The sequence below is a fragment of the Pseudopodoces humilis genome, chromosome 5 (assembly GCF_049639895.1).
Source record: "Pseudopodoces humilis isolate 2021_Gansu_Grassland_sample_001 chromosome 5, ASM4963989v1, whole genome shotgun sequence".
Lineage (NCBI taxonomy): Eukaryota > Metazoa > Chordata > Aves > Passeriformes > Paridae > Pseudopodoces > Pseudopodoces humilis.
Window position 1 is genome coordinate 32,907,230 of NC_142204.1, and position 13,084 is coordinate 32,920,313.

Sequence of the window (13,084 nt, forward strand, 5' to 3'; positions counted from 1 at the left end):
ATTTTAGCTAAATTAAGACTGTATTTTAGCATATGAGGTGTTTGGGGTCTTTTACCATTCTTTGTTTACACTGTTAGAAACTAAAACATTGCATGAAAAGTCCGTTATGACTACACATCCTTTCCTGTGGGACTGCTTCCCAGAAAGTCAGACCCTGGCCAACAGTATTGCCCATATATTGGACTTTGCACTTGCTCTTGGCAATCATTACGAGGCTCTGGTCAGCCTGTCTATCTAGCCTGTGCAGGCTGCTCTGAAGAACTCCCTGATCCTCCAAACATGCCAACCACTGCCCTCAATACAGCACCATCTGCACACTTGAGACTGCATTCTGCTCCATCATACAGGTAGCTAATAATTTTTTTTACTATTTTGGTCTCCCTACCATCCATGAAGGGCTCCATTAATTACTGTCCACCAGTAATTATGACTCCGAAATTTTGCCCCACAAAATGCAACTATTTGAGCCTGGTACTGCAGCCAATTTGCCAATGACCTTATTGTCTACTTTCCCAGCCCATATCTCAATAAATTTTGGGAATAAGACTCTAGGAGATAGTCAACAGCCTTCCTAAAATAAAGGCATGCCATATGCACTGCACTCCCCTTACTCATAGTGTCAGTCACTTTGTGACAGAAAACAATCAACGTGACGAGTCCTTGGTAAACCCACGCTAGATTCTCACAATCACTTTTTTTCATGGATTTAAAATTGGCTTCTGAATATATTTACTCCAAGCATTCCCAGAAAATGAGATAATGTCAATGGCTTCTAGTTCCCTGGATTTTCTTCACTTTTCTGAAGATGGGTGTGATGTCTGCTCTTTTCCAGTCACCTCCCCAGTTGCTGTGATTTTTCAAAGATGATAGAGAGTAAACTCAAAATTATTTCAGACAGCTTGTTCAACCCCCTTGGATGCATCCTATCTGTTCCCTTGGACTTGCATATGTTCAGGGGAGTTAAGATGTGCTGCAATTGGATAACATCTGCTTTTCTCTAAACCCAAAGGATTTCAAGCTCCAGGCAATAAGACATGGAGAGATTTAAGTGCAGAGCATCACATAAGCTGACATCTCATGTTCCTCTTCGGTTCCTCCATAAGAACTGCAATTTAACTCAATAACAATATTCACAGAATCAATGGCTTCTTCTCACAGAGTACAGACAAATCAAATAGGTTAGCTCCTGAAATTTGTAAATAGGGACTACTAAAAAATCTTTTTTAATGGAAATCTATGTATGTGGACATGCTAAATATTAGACATTTAACTACATATTTTAAACACAACCTATCTATCTATCTATCTATCTATACCAAAACATCAGTTTCAACATTACACAAAAATTAAAGAACTTAGAGAAGATATATTCAATGATTAGAGATCCCTCTAAAAGCTCAGCTTTCAAAAGACTCCAGATGGAGATGTAGTCATTGAGAAGAATCTGTGACTGTATTATTGCTTCCATTTATAATGATGCTTTTGGCTTAGAACAATTTTCCTTTGAGGCTAGAGTAGCGAATAGAAACTTCAAAAAATTAAAGCTTTTTTTTCCACTTACATACATTTTTCCATTGCTTGCTTTGCTTATTCAATTTTGATGCTTTGTCTTTAGAGATATAATAAGAATTATAATTAATGATATGGCTATCCTTTGCTATGTCATAGGAACAAAATGTAACTTAGAAAAATACTACACCATTTGCTACATATACTTTCCAAATTTGCAGTGCTATGCATCACTAGTAGGCTTTCCTTTGGGAAATATTTGTTTGAATCTGGCTATTTAACCAAGAACTGGATAGAGGCAAGTAATGAAAATAGGTTTTGTTAGCAGCATTTCAGGTGGTAGGAAGAATCAAGATGTCATGGTGGAAAGCCAGAAAACAACCAGAGCACATCCTGCCTGAGCTGTGAAGCTGGAGCGCTAGTGACAGCCTTTAGTAGCTGTGCTTGTGTTTATTTTTTCAGGTACTGACTGCAACAACCCACTTCCAAGTCCAGAACACCTGAGACAACTAGAAAATGAGATAAGCAGTACTGCTGAAAAACGTAGAAGTTTTATGCATCTCCAGATGCCACAAACTATGAATGGCATGCAATCCACTAACACAGCAGCTGAAGCAACAGGAACATATCAAAAGATTATTGATAAACACTCATTGAAAAAAGATTGATCCTCCAATATATTGCCTAGGAGAGAGTTTTTTCCTCCTTTTTAAAAGAAGAGTGTGGATCTAATGAAATTTTCAACAAGCACTTTTTTGCTTTTCTACAACACTGTAACTTTACCTGAAATTTGATGAAAAAAGGATCATATTCTTTGCAGCAAATAATGCAGAAAAGCTGGATGCTAATCTGATATTTATAAGCAATTAAAGGAATTAGACATATATAAGAATGTCAAGATGCAAGAAATGTTATGGGGACCTTCTAATCCATGGGCAACATTTATTTCCTGGCACTAGCCAGAAAACAGCAATCACTGTCACAAACTCACAATCATAAGCTTCCAGTCTGAGATAAACCACATTATGAAGGATTATCAGAAAAGAAAACAAAACACATCATATGGGTCTAGTTTGGACATGTGATAAGAAAATTAAAGATGGGAGACATGAGGAAATGCTTTTTCTAATTACCATTTATTTATTAACAGTTAGCACACATGAGCTAGTTCTTATTCTTTCCAGCCCTCAGAAAAGAAAAAATGAGAAGAAAAATAAAACTGCTACCTACCCTCTTTGGAAGGTTAGCAAAAAAATTGGGAATGGCTATGTATCTGAGTGTGGATATGCAAAAAAAAAAAAAAAAAAAGAGAGAGAAGGAAATTCCTGAACAATAATTTCAAAAGCTGTCAAAAACCCTGGAATTTAAAAAATCTACATAAACAAGCTCAGAACAAGAACAACACTCTGTCTCAGGGCAACAGTTCATCTTCTTTGATGAACAAAGCAGTGATGGATTTCTTTTTAACTTGATTGCAACTTATAAAGTGATTTTCTTTATGAAAAAGAATGACTAAAGTGATTAAAATTAAATTTAAAATGCAGTTAAATACAGTTTTAAAATACTTACTTTGTGTGCCATTTAATCATCAATATTGATATTTCTCTTGATGAGAATAAGATGGGTCCATATACTTATTCAGTGGTCATTGCTCAGGGTAAACAATTGTCTAAAAACTCATCATATTTAACTTATTCAGCTTTCTATATCCTTGGCCAGTTTAGACATTTTGCATTTGGCTCACATCATATTTACATCAAGAAAACAACAATACTGATATTTAGATGGTACAGAAGTAAGAGCTATGTCAAGCAAATATGCTGTCAGATTTCATCCACCAGAGGTAACGTGAGCTCTGCCTTGTAGATAATTTGCTACATGGATGGACTGCTGATGAATGGTTGCCTTAAGATCAGCCTTCTGGAGCATGTAGGCTGGAATTCTCCAAAGTCCACATGAAAGACGTGAAGATATCACTAAATACCAGGCTCATACTTTGTGAAACATCTGCTGGCCAGATCTTTCATGTCGTCTGGGACAGCCTGTTTGACATCGCACAACCAGACACAAAACACTACTGCCACCAGTCGCCTCTGAATGACTTTGGCAATGGATGGGAGCTGATATGGATACAAGAAGGTATCATCAATGGTTCAGGTGAAATGACTACTATTCATGCTATTGTTAGATAAAGCCCATTCCTCTAGCCCAATCACATGCAATCCTTTTTTCATGTAATAAGGTGTTTAACTTGTACTAAAAATATACTACTGTTCAATGGGAATAAACAAAGTTAAGGTCTTTGTCAAAGACTAGGGTTCCCCCCCCATGCTGTTTCAAGCCTCACCTTCCATGGAACACTGGGTACACAGAGTTTATAATGAAGATATAAAACATTTTTTTGTTAAGACTGATGCCTAATGACTTATTGCACAGTGATATTTACAAATGGTTTAGATAGGTGCTTGCACGGTAGTGATTTTATAGAATGTTAGATAACACCAAATAATATCATAATGACTCAAACCTACATAACAGTATAAGAAAAAACAAAACCACCACAACACAAAATAGTGAACTATTCAAAAAGCTTTTAAACAAGATTTAAGACATTTGTATCAGTTTCCAATAAGGAAAGGTTTTTCTTCCCTCCTCTCTCATTTCACTCACCCTATACAACAAAATACTGAAATCTGCAGTACAAAATTGTATCCAAATATTTTCCTCTTCCTTGAAACCCTAGCATATGGGATCTCTTAGCCAAGCAATATATACTCCTCCCTACACACTTGTTTGAGACACAACAGATAGCCACTGATACCATGTGTCATTATTTGGCTCTGCTTCAGCACTTTGCTATAAAACACTGAGATCAGAAAAGAAGGAATAGGAAGTATAGACTGTTCCAAGTTTCTGATGCTTGTTTCTCCAGGAGTAGGAAGTCCACATGATTTGGTATTACCAACTGCAGAGAAAGAAACAGCTACAGACATATGGAAACAGCCTAGTAGTGAGTAGCTAGTCTGGGCTAGACAGATTAGAGTGTATGCCTAGTATAGGTATGCCACACATTTCTCAAAATCAACAGCATGGACAATATATATACTTGAAAAAAAAAAGACAAATATTGCAGGTTATCATTCTAGTTACAGTCATCAACGTTAAACATTGAAATATTCATTTACTGAAAAAAAAATATCCTTCACAGACATATAAACTATAAATTTATCATATACACTGCTCTGTAGAAAACAGATGTTATATTTTTCATCACAAGAAGTTATGGGCTTGAGTAACTTATTTGACATCAGTTCACAGTTCAGCCTTTGAGCCTGCTGTGCAAATTAAAAATGTCAGCTCGTGGTTCACCTGTCATCATCTGAACCTAAACACTTCCTGGGAATTTTTCCCAAGATCCACGTTTTACTTCATTCCTGATAAACTCATTAATAATTTGTGAAAAAGAAATAAAAAAGAAAAAAAAAAAAAAATTGTGGTGGCAACACCAGAAGGTGATACAGTACAAATCTCTCTGAAATCAGCTGGGCTTCTTTCTCCCGCATTCTCCATTCCTTCCTTTTCTCCTTGGCCTCAGGAACACCTGCCCAAATATGATTGTCTCGTTGACAGAAAGATGGAACAAAATTGTCTGCGTAGTTTTCAGTTAAGCAATTAAAAAACCCCAAAACCAAACATGACAGGGTTATTTGGGCCAGACAGAGAGAAACAAGAATGGTTCAACTGAATTATTGTGTGTAAAACTCCGGCCTACTGGCTGACTAGTTCAAGACAGGGTATTTTCCTTCTTTAATATACGAACAGACACTTCCTTCCTGTGTGAAGAAATAATGTTCAATGTTCTGCTTTTTATTATTTTAGAAAGAAGCCAGGGATCAGAGAACATCAACTAATGAAACTGTTTTGTATATGTATTTCAAATTAAAATCCTAAAATTTAATCCAGATCTCTATGTTTACACACACACATTTCCTGTCTACCAAATGATTCTTGGAACTTCTGCCTCAAACCTTTTGCATGCTCTTAAATAAAGCAGTAATTCTGAAAATATACCTTAAAATAGTTGCTAAAAAGGAGAAGAAAAAAATAAAATTACCCTAAGTCATCAACTCATTGGTAATAATTTCACAGAAAGCCCAGCTATTTTCTTTGAGGAGGACTTGGAAAAATAAGCCTGGTATCAGATGAACTGATCAACTGTAAACTGCACCACACCAACAAACAGCACACTTGGTTTCATAACTCCATGATCCACACAAACACCTACTTATAAATGGGACTAAGTCCTGCCAGTAGCAGGGCTATTGCATCAATCTCCTTTGCAACATTACAGTGGAATATTGATAAATGGCTCTTGCAAAGACACAGCAGCTGAATAAGCACATTCAGAGACAAGGGTTAATGAAAACAATCTTAGTTATATCCTCTTAGGTCTCAAAAGGCTAAAGTGCTGTTAGTTTTGTTTTTTTTTTTGCTTTACCTGAAAGGATTAATAAAAAATAAAAAAAAAGAAAAGCAGCCAATGAATGTGAACAATTAGAGAAAGAGTCCTCCAGACAATTACATAGGTGACTCATCAATTACTATTTAATATGCATACTAAGTCTAGGACTTCCCATATAGATTATCTTTTGAGGCTATAAAGAAAAAAAATTCTTTAAAGATTCTTTTTCTTGTTTACTGAATAACAATATTGATCCCATAGACATTTTTTGTTTTTCACCTACATATAGCTAAATTCAGTTTTGAATGTCATGTTATTCCCCATGTTCCTCTGGAGCCACTTTTATTTCTTAGAATGGAAACTTCTCATCCAATTTCAACCCTTTTGAAATGGAAAGAGTATTTCTAACTCTATATAACTTGTAAAAATAAGCAGTAATTTCTGGTTATTGGGCATAACAGAGTTGCTAAGTGTGCGTTTTATTTTTTTCTGATTTAAGCGTACTCCTTTTCATAACTTACTACTGTATTTAAACTTCTGATCTTTTTAGCACACTACACATAAGAGAATAAACCTGCTTCACTTTTTGCTTTGGGGATATGTTATTTTTACTGGAATATAGCTGACATTCAGTGTTGCAGTATTTTCTAAATTGGTCTCATTCTACCATGAAAATGAACAAAATACATATTAAAATATTACTGAAATTATAATTTGTTATTAAAATACTGAAAAGATAAATATTTGGACTAAAAGAAACTGTTTCCTTACTCTCATTTGATTGCCCTTTAGCTGTAAAAATATATGGCATTCTACAGTGGGTGTGACATTAATAGAACAGTAAGTACCAGAGCATCTCAAATAGCAGGAATCCAAGAAAAATACATCTAAATCAGCTATAAATAAGAAATGCTTCTTTATTTCTGGACATCCAACATGTTAATCCCAGCCTTGGTAGTGCTTTCTATTTTTCTTATTTCCAACACCTTCATGATAGCTTATGAAGAATAGTGAAGCTAATTACTGTGCTTACTTCAGAAAGCGTGAAAGCATCCACATTTATTTCTTCATATTCATCTTCCACTTCATCACTTTTAACATGTGCAAGAGCACTGGCCAGTTTCTTTCGCAAAAGAAAACCCTTCCAAAATGCCTAAACAAAAAATTTAAAGCATGTTATACATAACCATAGATCAAGTCCAAATCCAGATTCTCTAAGTTATCCCATTAGGAAGATAAAACATCTTGGGCCTTTGTTTAATAGCTCAATGATCTGTTTTTTGAACTTTATGTGACATTTAAAACTACAAGACAAATTAAATGCCAGCATATGTCTAAAGCATAGAGTACTCAAGAGGCTCTCCACAAGTAAGTAGAAAGGAATCCTGCAACTCCCTCAACTACAAACCTGGGTCAACTAATTAATTATTTGACAATTCCTTCAGGGACTATTTTAAACTGAAAGGAAAGGCTACATAGGGAAAGCCTGAGTGCCAACTTTCAAACTACTGAGAATAAAAATACAGATGCACTAAATGTCTTCAGGTTTATAAGTAGCAATTCTTGGAAACATCTCTCGTATTTCACCTAGGTCAATAACTCTTTCTTAACTGTCTATGATCTTTATTTTAAAAAAAGATTACCAGTAAGCATAATCATCTCTAAGAAAAATAAGCACATTAAAATTAAAGTGCTAGAAAACTAGAAAGGGTGTCAGAAAAATATGCCAAGCATAGAATCATGTCCAGAAAAAACACTTCAGAGATCAAAATGAGTTAGATGAAATTAAGAAAACTACATACAACACAGCAACTTCCCCCCAAATCAGTATTTGACACCATTAGAATTCAAGATGCCCCAAGTGTTTCAAACACCATGCAAAATATTCTCACTGTCATAAAAGCAGTGGTGGTGTACACCTTTAATGGCTCTGCAATGAAAACACTAAAACAGGAAGGGTAAATCTCATATGCTGGCTTAACATTTAGATGATTAATTTTTAGAAAAAGTTTTTCTAATCACATAAATTATTGAAAATGTTACTATTTTACACACATATTTCCTGATTATTACAAAATGATTAAATGCTTTAGAGTTGCTTTCTTCTAACTTCATTGTTGTTATTTTTCTACAGGCCTTCATAAGCATCAAGATAAAATATCCTGATATTAATGAGTGATCAAATGACAAATATATTTCATTCAAGAAAGACAATTAGTTTTGACAGATTTAAAGGAGAAAACTAATCCTAATGATATATGCAGAAGCCTAAATTTTGAGGCAGCTGCTAATAGAAACCTATGAAAGCACCAGGTCTGTGCTCAGTCATGATCAAAAAGAAAAATTACATGTAGTAGTTTTTAAGAAATAAAATAAAAACTTTCTTACTGTACAAATTCATTCTATATCTGCCTATGGAATTCAGATCTTGTTGCTCCTTTAAAAAAGATTGTAACAGATTGTGGCAAAGGTTCAGAGAGGAACAAAAAGATAAAGAGAATTACAGAGAAATGTGAAAAGAGACCAAACAGACTAAAATTTTATTTACAAAAAGTGGTTATAAGGATGGGTGTATGAGAGATCTAAGTATCTGTAATATGCACAGAAGAGAAATAATAAATTACTTTTATTTTCATACTCATTTTGGGAGTTACCATGTTTGAAACAAATGAAAGGAAGCGCATATTAATCACTATATAGATTTGTTAAAAGCACCACTTTAATATACAGTAGAGGCTAAATAACTAAGTCCAAAAATGGATTAAATAAGTTTATGGAAATCAATTGTTAATATGCTAGCTCCACATTATACTCCAAAAAGAAATTTTTACTTCTAAAGCACTTTGTCATTTTTGAAATTCGTGTATAAGACTTTATGGAATGTTTCCAAGTAAACTTGAAAATATAAAAAAAATATGAAATTGACAGCACTGACTTGCTTCAAAATGTAAAAAATACCCCCATGAACCTTGTCAACTTGGCAGGCAAATGCTGGTTACCAAACTAAACAGAGTCAAGGTATGGACTTCAACTCCTGCCTGTGGTAATCCATTCTGTTTAACTGTTATTAGCTCAGTACCTACCATAGGACAGCCTAGGCCATGGTCTGTTCCCAAGGACAATATGGATAAAGCAATCCCGGGTTTTGGAGATGGGAAGAGAAGGAAAGAAATGGAAAGGTAGAATAGAAGAGACAGGAAGATTATTTAGTCACATAGATATCTGACACAACAGATTAGTTACACAGCATCCATCAGTTTCATAGCACAGACAGGCCCCAGTAAGAGCACGGGCACAGTATCTCTTAAGCATAATATTAGAATTAAATCAAGTAAAAATAATTCTGAGAAATACTTGGTGGAAAAGGGAAAATATTTTTATGTATAAAAAATATATGTATTATATTCTATAATGCTTTTTTTTGTAAAGAAGTATCTGTTTAAGAAACAAGAAACTTATGCTGATTAAATAAAACAAAAATGTTTAATTATGAAACTTAAAATGATAATAAGCAAAAATAGATTACAGATGACAATTAGAGAAAACTAGAAAGATTTTTTTTGTTATTAAACTTACAAAATAAGAAAATATCATCAACCAACCTGGATTACTGTGGCAGCTTCATGCTTCTGTCTCAAAGCTCCTGCAAACTGATGATTTTCTGTTCTACTGCAATCATTTTTCCTCTGAGCATGGTACTGCCGCCAAAAGGACTGGATCAAGGATGCTGCTGTATGTAGTCTCATGGAGAAATAAATACATTTATGACTCACATATCCTCACCAAAACAACTGGATCACCATATCTGCCAAACTTCAGCCATAAAATATAGGACTGTGCTTTGAGAAAAATGTAAAGTTGTGCCACTAAACAAGAAATTACAATCCAGATATGACATATATGTTCAGAAACACTGGAGGATATTCACATCATTTAACTTCTGAATCTAATTATCTAAGGACTAATCTCCGCTGGGCTCTATTCTGCAAATAGTCTCAGTAGAGGAAAAGTCCTCAAAGGAAGGATTAGGAGCAGAAGTGGTGTGAAAATGACTGAATAAAGTCATTGAATAAGTACTGAATAAACGTACAAATAAACAACAACAAACAAATAAATAAACAAAACAAATAATAAAAAAAAAACTACCAAAAAACAAACACCAAGCACTAAAGAGGAATGAGTACTGAAAACATGAGACAGGTATTTTTAATGGAGCAGACAGAAAAAGCACAGGAAGTGCAACTTCATCTTTTGCCTGAGTTTAAGACTTCTTTAGACTTTAAGATTTCTGACCACTGGTTATATGAGTACATTTTCTAACTTGCTCATTTTTTAAGAAGCACTAAGTACAGAATATTTAGATCTGTTCAGTGACTCATATTTCTAAATATATGTTCAAATAATTCATACTGATGGAGAAAAAGTATAATGTCAGCTCTGCATTGTGACTTTACTATATTTATTATCTTGGAATTCTTTTCTCCACAAAATACTATTTCAATTGGACAGTGTATTAAAGAAAAGACATCTAAATTTCCAATCTCTACATAATTCCTTTCCTTGTGTAGTGCATCTATTTAAATAGAGGACTACTAGTCAGCAAAAAATAAAAAAATGATCACACTTCAGAGGTCAAGACAAATACAAAAAAATGGTTTGCATTCTGTTTTGAAGAGAACTCTCCAAAATCACATTTACAGAATTAATTCAAAACATTAATGAAAAACTAAAGGAACCATTTCAGAAAAAATTTTGAAGTATTCATCTCATGCAATAGACTAATGTATTCTTGCTCTCAGCTTGCTGATGCATGGTCTTCCTTAATCATAAATTTTATGAAAAATTATTAGTGTCTTAAGCACCTACTGTCCTATTTACCATAAACCTAAACAGCTCAAAGAAGCACACCCACCATGCTTGCTTTTTCCATATTGTTCTCAATACATGTTTTTGAAACCAAATTCTTATGAAATTTTAACTCAATTCTTGAGGATTTACTGCAAAAACAATCAGCTTCTGTTTTCCTCGTATGTACATCCAGAACCATACAAATCAGCAGCAAACACATTTCAAAGAGGTAATAAACCAGCCTTTTTCATGCAGGAGAAAATCTGGGGACACATAAGTTGAACTGTCCTCTCACCCCTGCCTCTAATTTTAAGAAGCAGGTTAAGGCATTTTGGAGTACCAAAAGCAGGGCAGGCCATTAGCTCTTCAATCATCACAACAGCAGAAGACTGGCCTAAATCAAGGGATTAGGATTGTAGATTTAAGCAATTTTCCCTCTTGCTTTCTAAATGGTACTGACTGTAAAGTTTACACAGTTTTGAATTTCTAATTAATAATTCTGGCAAAAAAAAACATTATACTAGTTTCTAGTTAATCTCCTCCAAACTTTCTGCAAAACATTTGGCATTTGTATTCCTAACTCTGCATGTGTCATTAAATTGGTGTCTTAACCTTATTTGAAGTATGTAAATATCTATATCCTAAAATACCAACTGGGAGAATACCACAAAGGATTCTTACTTGTTAATATAGAAAAATAGTGTTCAACATTTGAATATAACTCTTTCTTGTCTAATAAACTTAAAAATATTATCTTACAAGTTCTGTGCCTCTGTTTTAAACAAAAAATCCTCACTCCTATTATTATCTATCTATATAATCAACTTGAAAGCAACACGACATCCATCTCACCTTTCTGTATCATCACCAAATTGCTGGAGATTTCTTCCCGTATCACTTGCTACTATCACTGACTTTTGCAATGTGAGTTGGCTTGACATGTTATTGTTGCCTTTGCTCTCCCCACTGTAATTAATACAAGATTCAGTGCTCTCCTGCTTCACTCTCTGATCTCCTCTATTTTCCTTCTGATGCACAGGTATGGAGGAGTTAATGAATGTGGCCTGAATATCACCAGTAGTAATCCATCTTTTGGAAGGATCCAACAAGACCTGTTTATTTTCTGTCACACCCATGATAAAGAGGTTATTTTCCTGTAGGCAGCCAGTGGATGTTTGTTTTAAATGATTTTGAAGTGCTTCTGGTCCATCTCTGTCAGTAATGTTCAGTTCACCATACTCATGTACATATCGATGTTTAATACTAAGTTTCATCAACTGATTAAAATACCAGCATTGTCCCAGTGCAGAATCAATAGAAGAAGCAATTCTGGAAAAAAAAAAAAAAAAAAATGTCAACACCCCAGGACAACATGTCTGTTGGAATGCTTTAAAAAAAAAAAAATCCCTCTATTATTTCCTAAAATAGCTTGTATTTTCAAGTATTTTTACATGTTTCCATATTCTTACAACAAATAGCAATTACTCTGATTGGAAATCCAGTTTCAGTAATTATAAATTTTAATAGTTGGACATATTTAAAATATAATCACACATATTTTTTTATTTTACTCTGAGTTTTTCTAAAAGAGAAAGTTTTCAGTCCTTTTAAAATAGCCATTACAGCATACATTTCACTATTAACTTTCTGTGTGGTTAGTGGCATGTGAAGCCCAAATTTTTAGAGGGTTTGAGGCAATTTTGCCTTAATCAATCTTATCTGGCAACTATGAAAGTTCATATAAAAATAACAGTAATTTTAAAATTTAGATAACACAGCAACAAACCCCAAACTTAGATTCAAACCAATAAACTACAGTATCTAAATAAAATTCAGGATAACAAACTTTCAAGTACAGATCTTTTTATCAATATAAGGCAAAGTGCTAGACTGAAGCAATTGTAACCTATGAAGTCTGGCTCTCATTAGTTCTTTGTGTTACACTATCTAAATGATGAGGTTAAGTAAGAGTAAGTATGAACTAATTGTTACAGATTCAGACAGATGTCTGTACTTTGAATGGTGTTTGTTCATTTTATTAGGCAGCAGGTACTTCTGGAATCATGAAAACATTTTTCTTTAATAGTACAGATAAATGCAGAGATCTGTAATCTGGTGCTAATTCCAAAGGAGTAAAAAGTCAATTCTAGGTCAGCAATCCAAGAGAAAAAGTAGAAATAAGATAAATTTTCTTGTTAGTCTGGAAAAATTAGGTACTAAAATTATAGTTAGAATAACAGAAATTTCCTTCCTGTTCATCATTCT

The 13,084-nt window shown here is 34.0% G+C and overlaps 1 protein-coding gene across 1 annotated transcript in view; it reads right to left on the bottom strand.

Annotated features, from left to right (window-relative positions):
• Positions 1-13,084, bottom strand: part of LRRIQ1 (leucine rich repeats and IQ motif containing 1) — a 102,878-nt gene that overhangs the window by 58,452 nt on the left and 31,342 nt on the right. The window contains exons 16-18 of the mRNA XM_088055542.1: positions 11,672-12,148; positions 9,574-9,712; positions 7,005-7,124 (exon numbers count right to left, since the gene is read on the bottom strand). Coding sequence (XP_087911668.1) covers positions 7,005-7,124; positions 9,574-9,712; positions 11,672-12,148 — 736 coding nt within the window. The remainder of the gene's footprint in view (positions 1-7,004; positions 7,125-9,573; positions 9,713-11,671; positions 12,149-13,084) is intronic.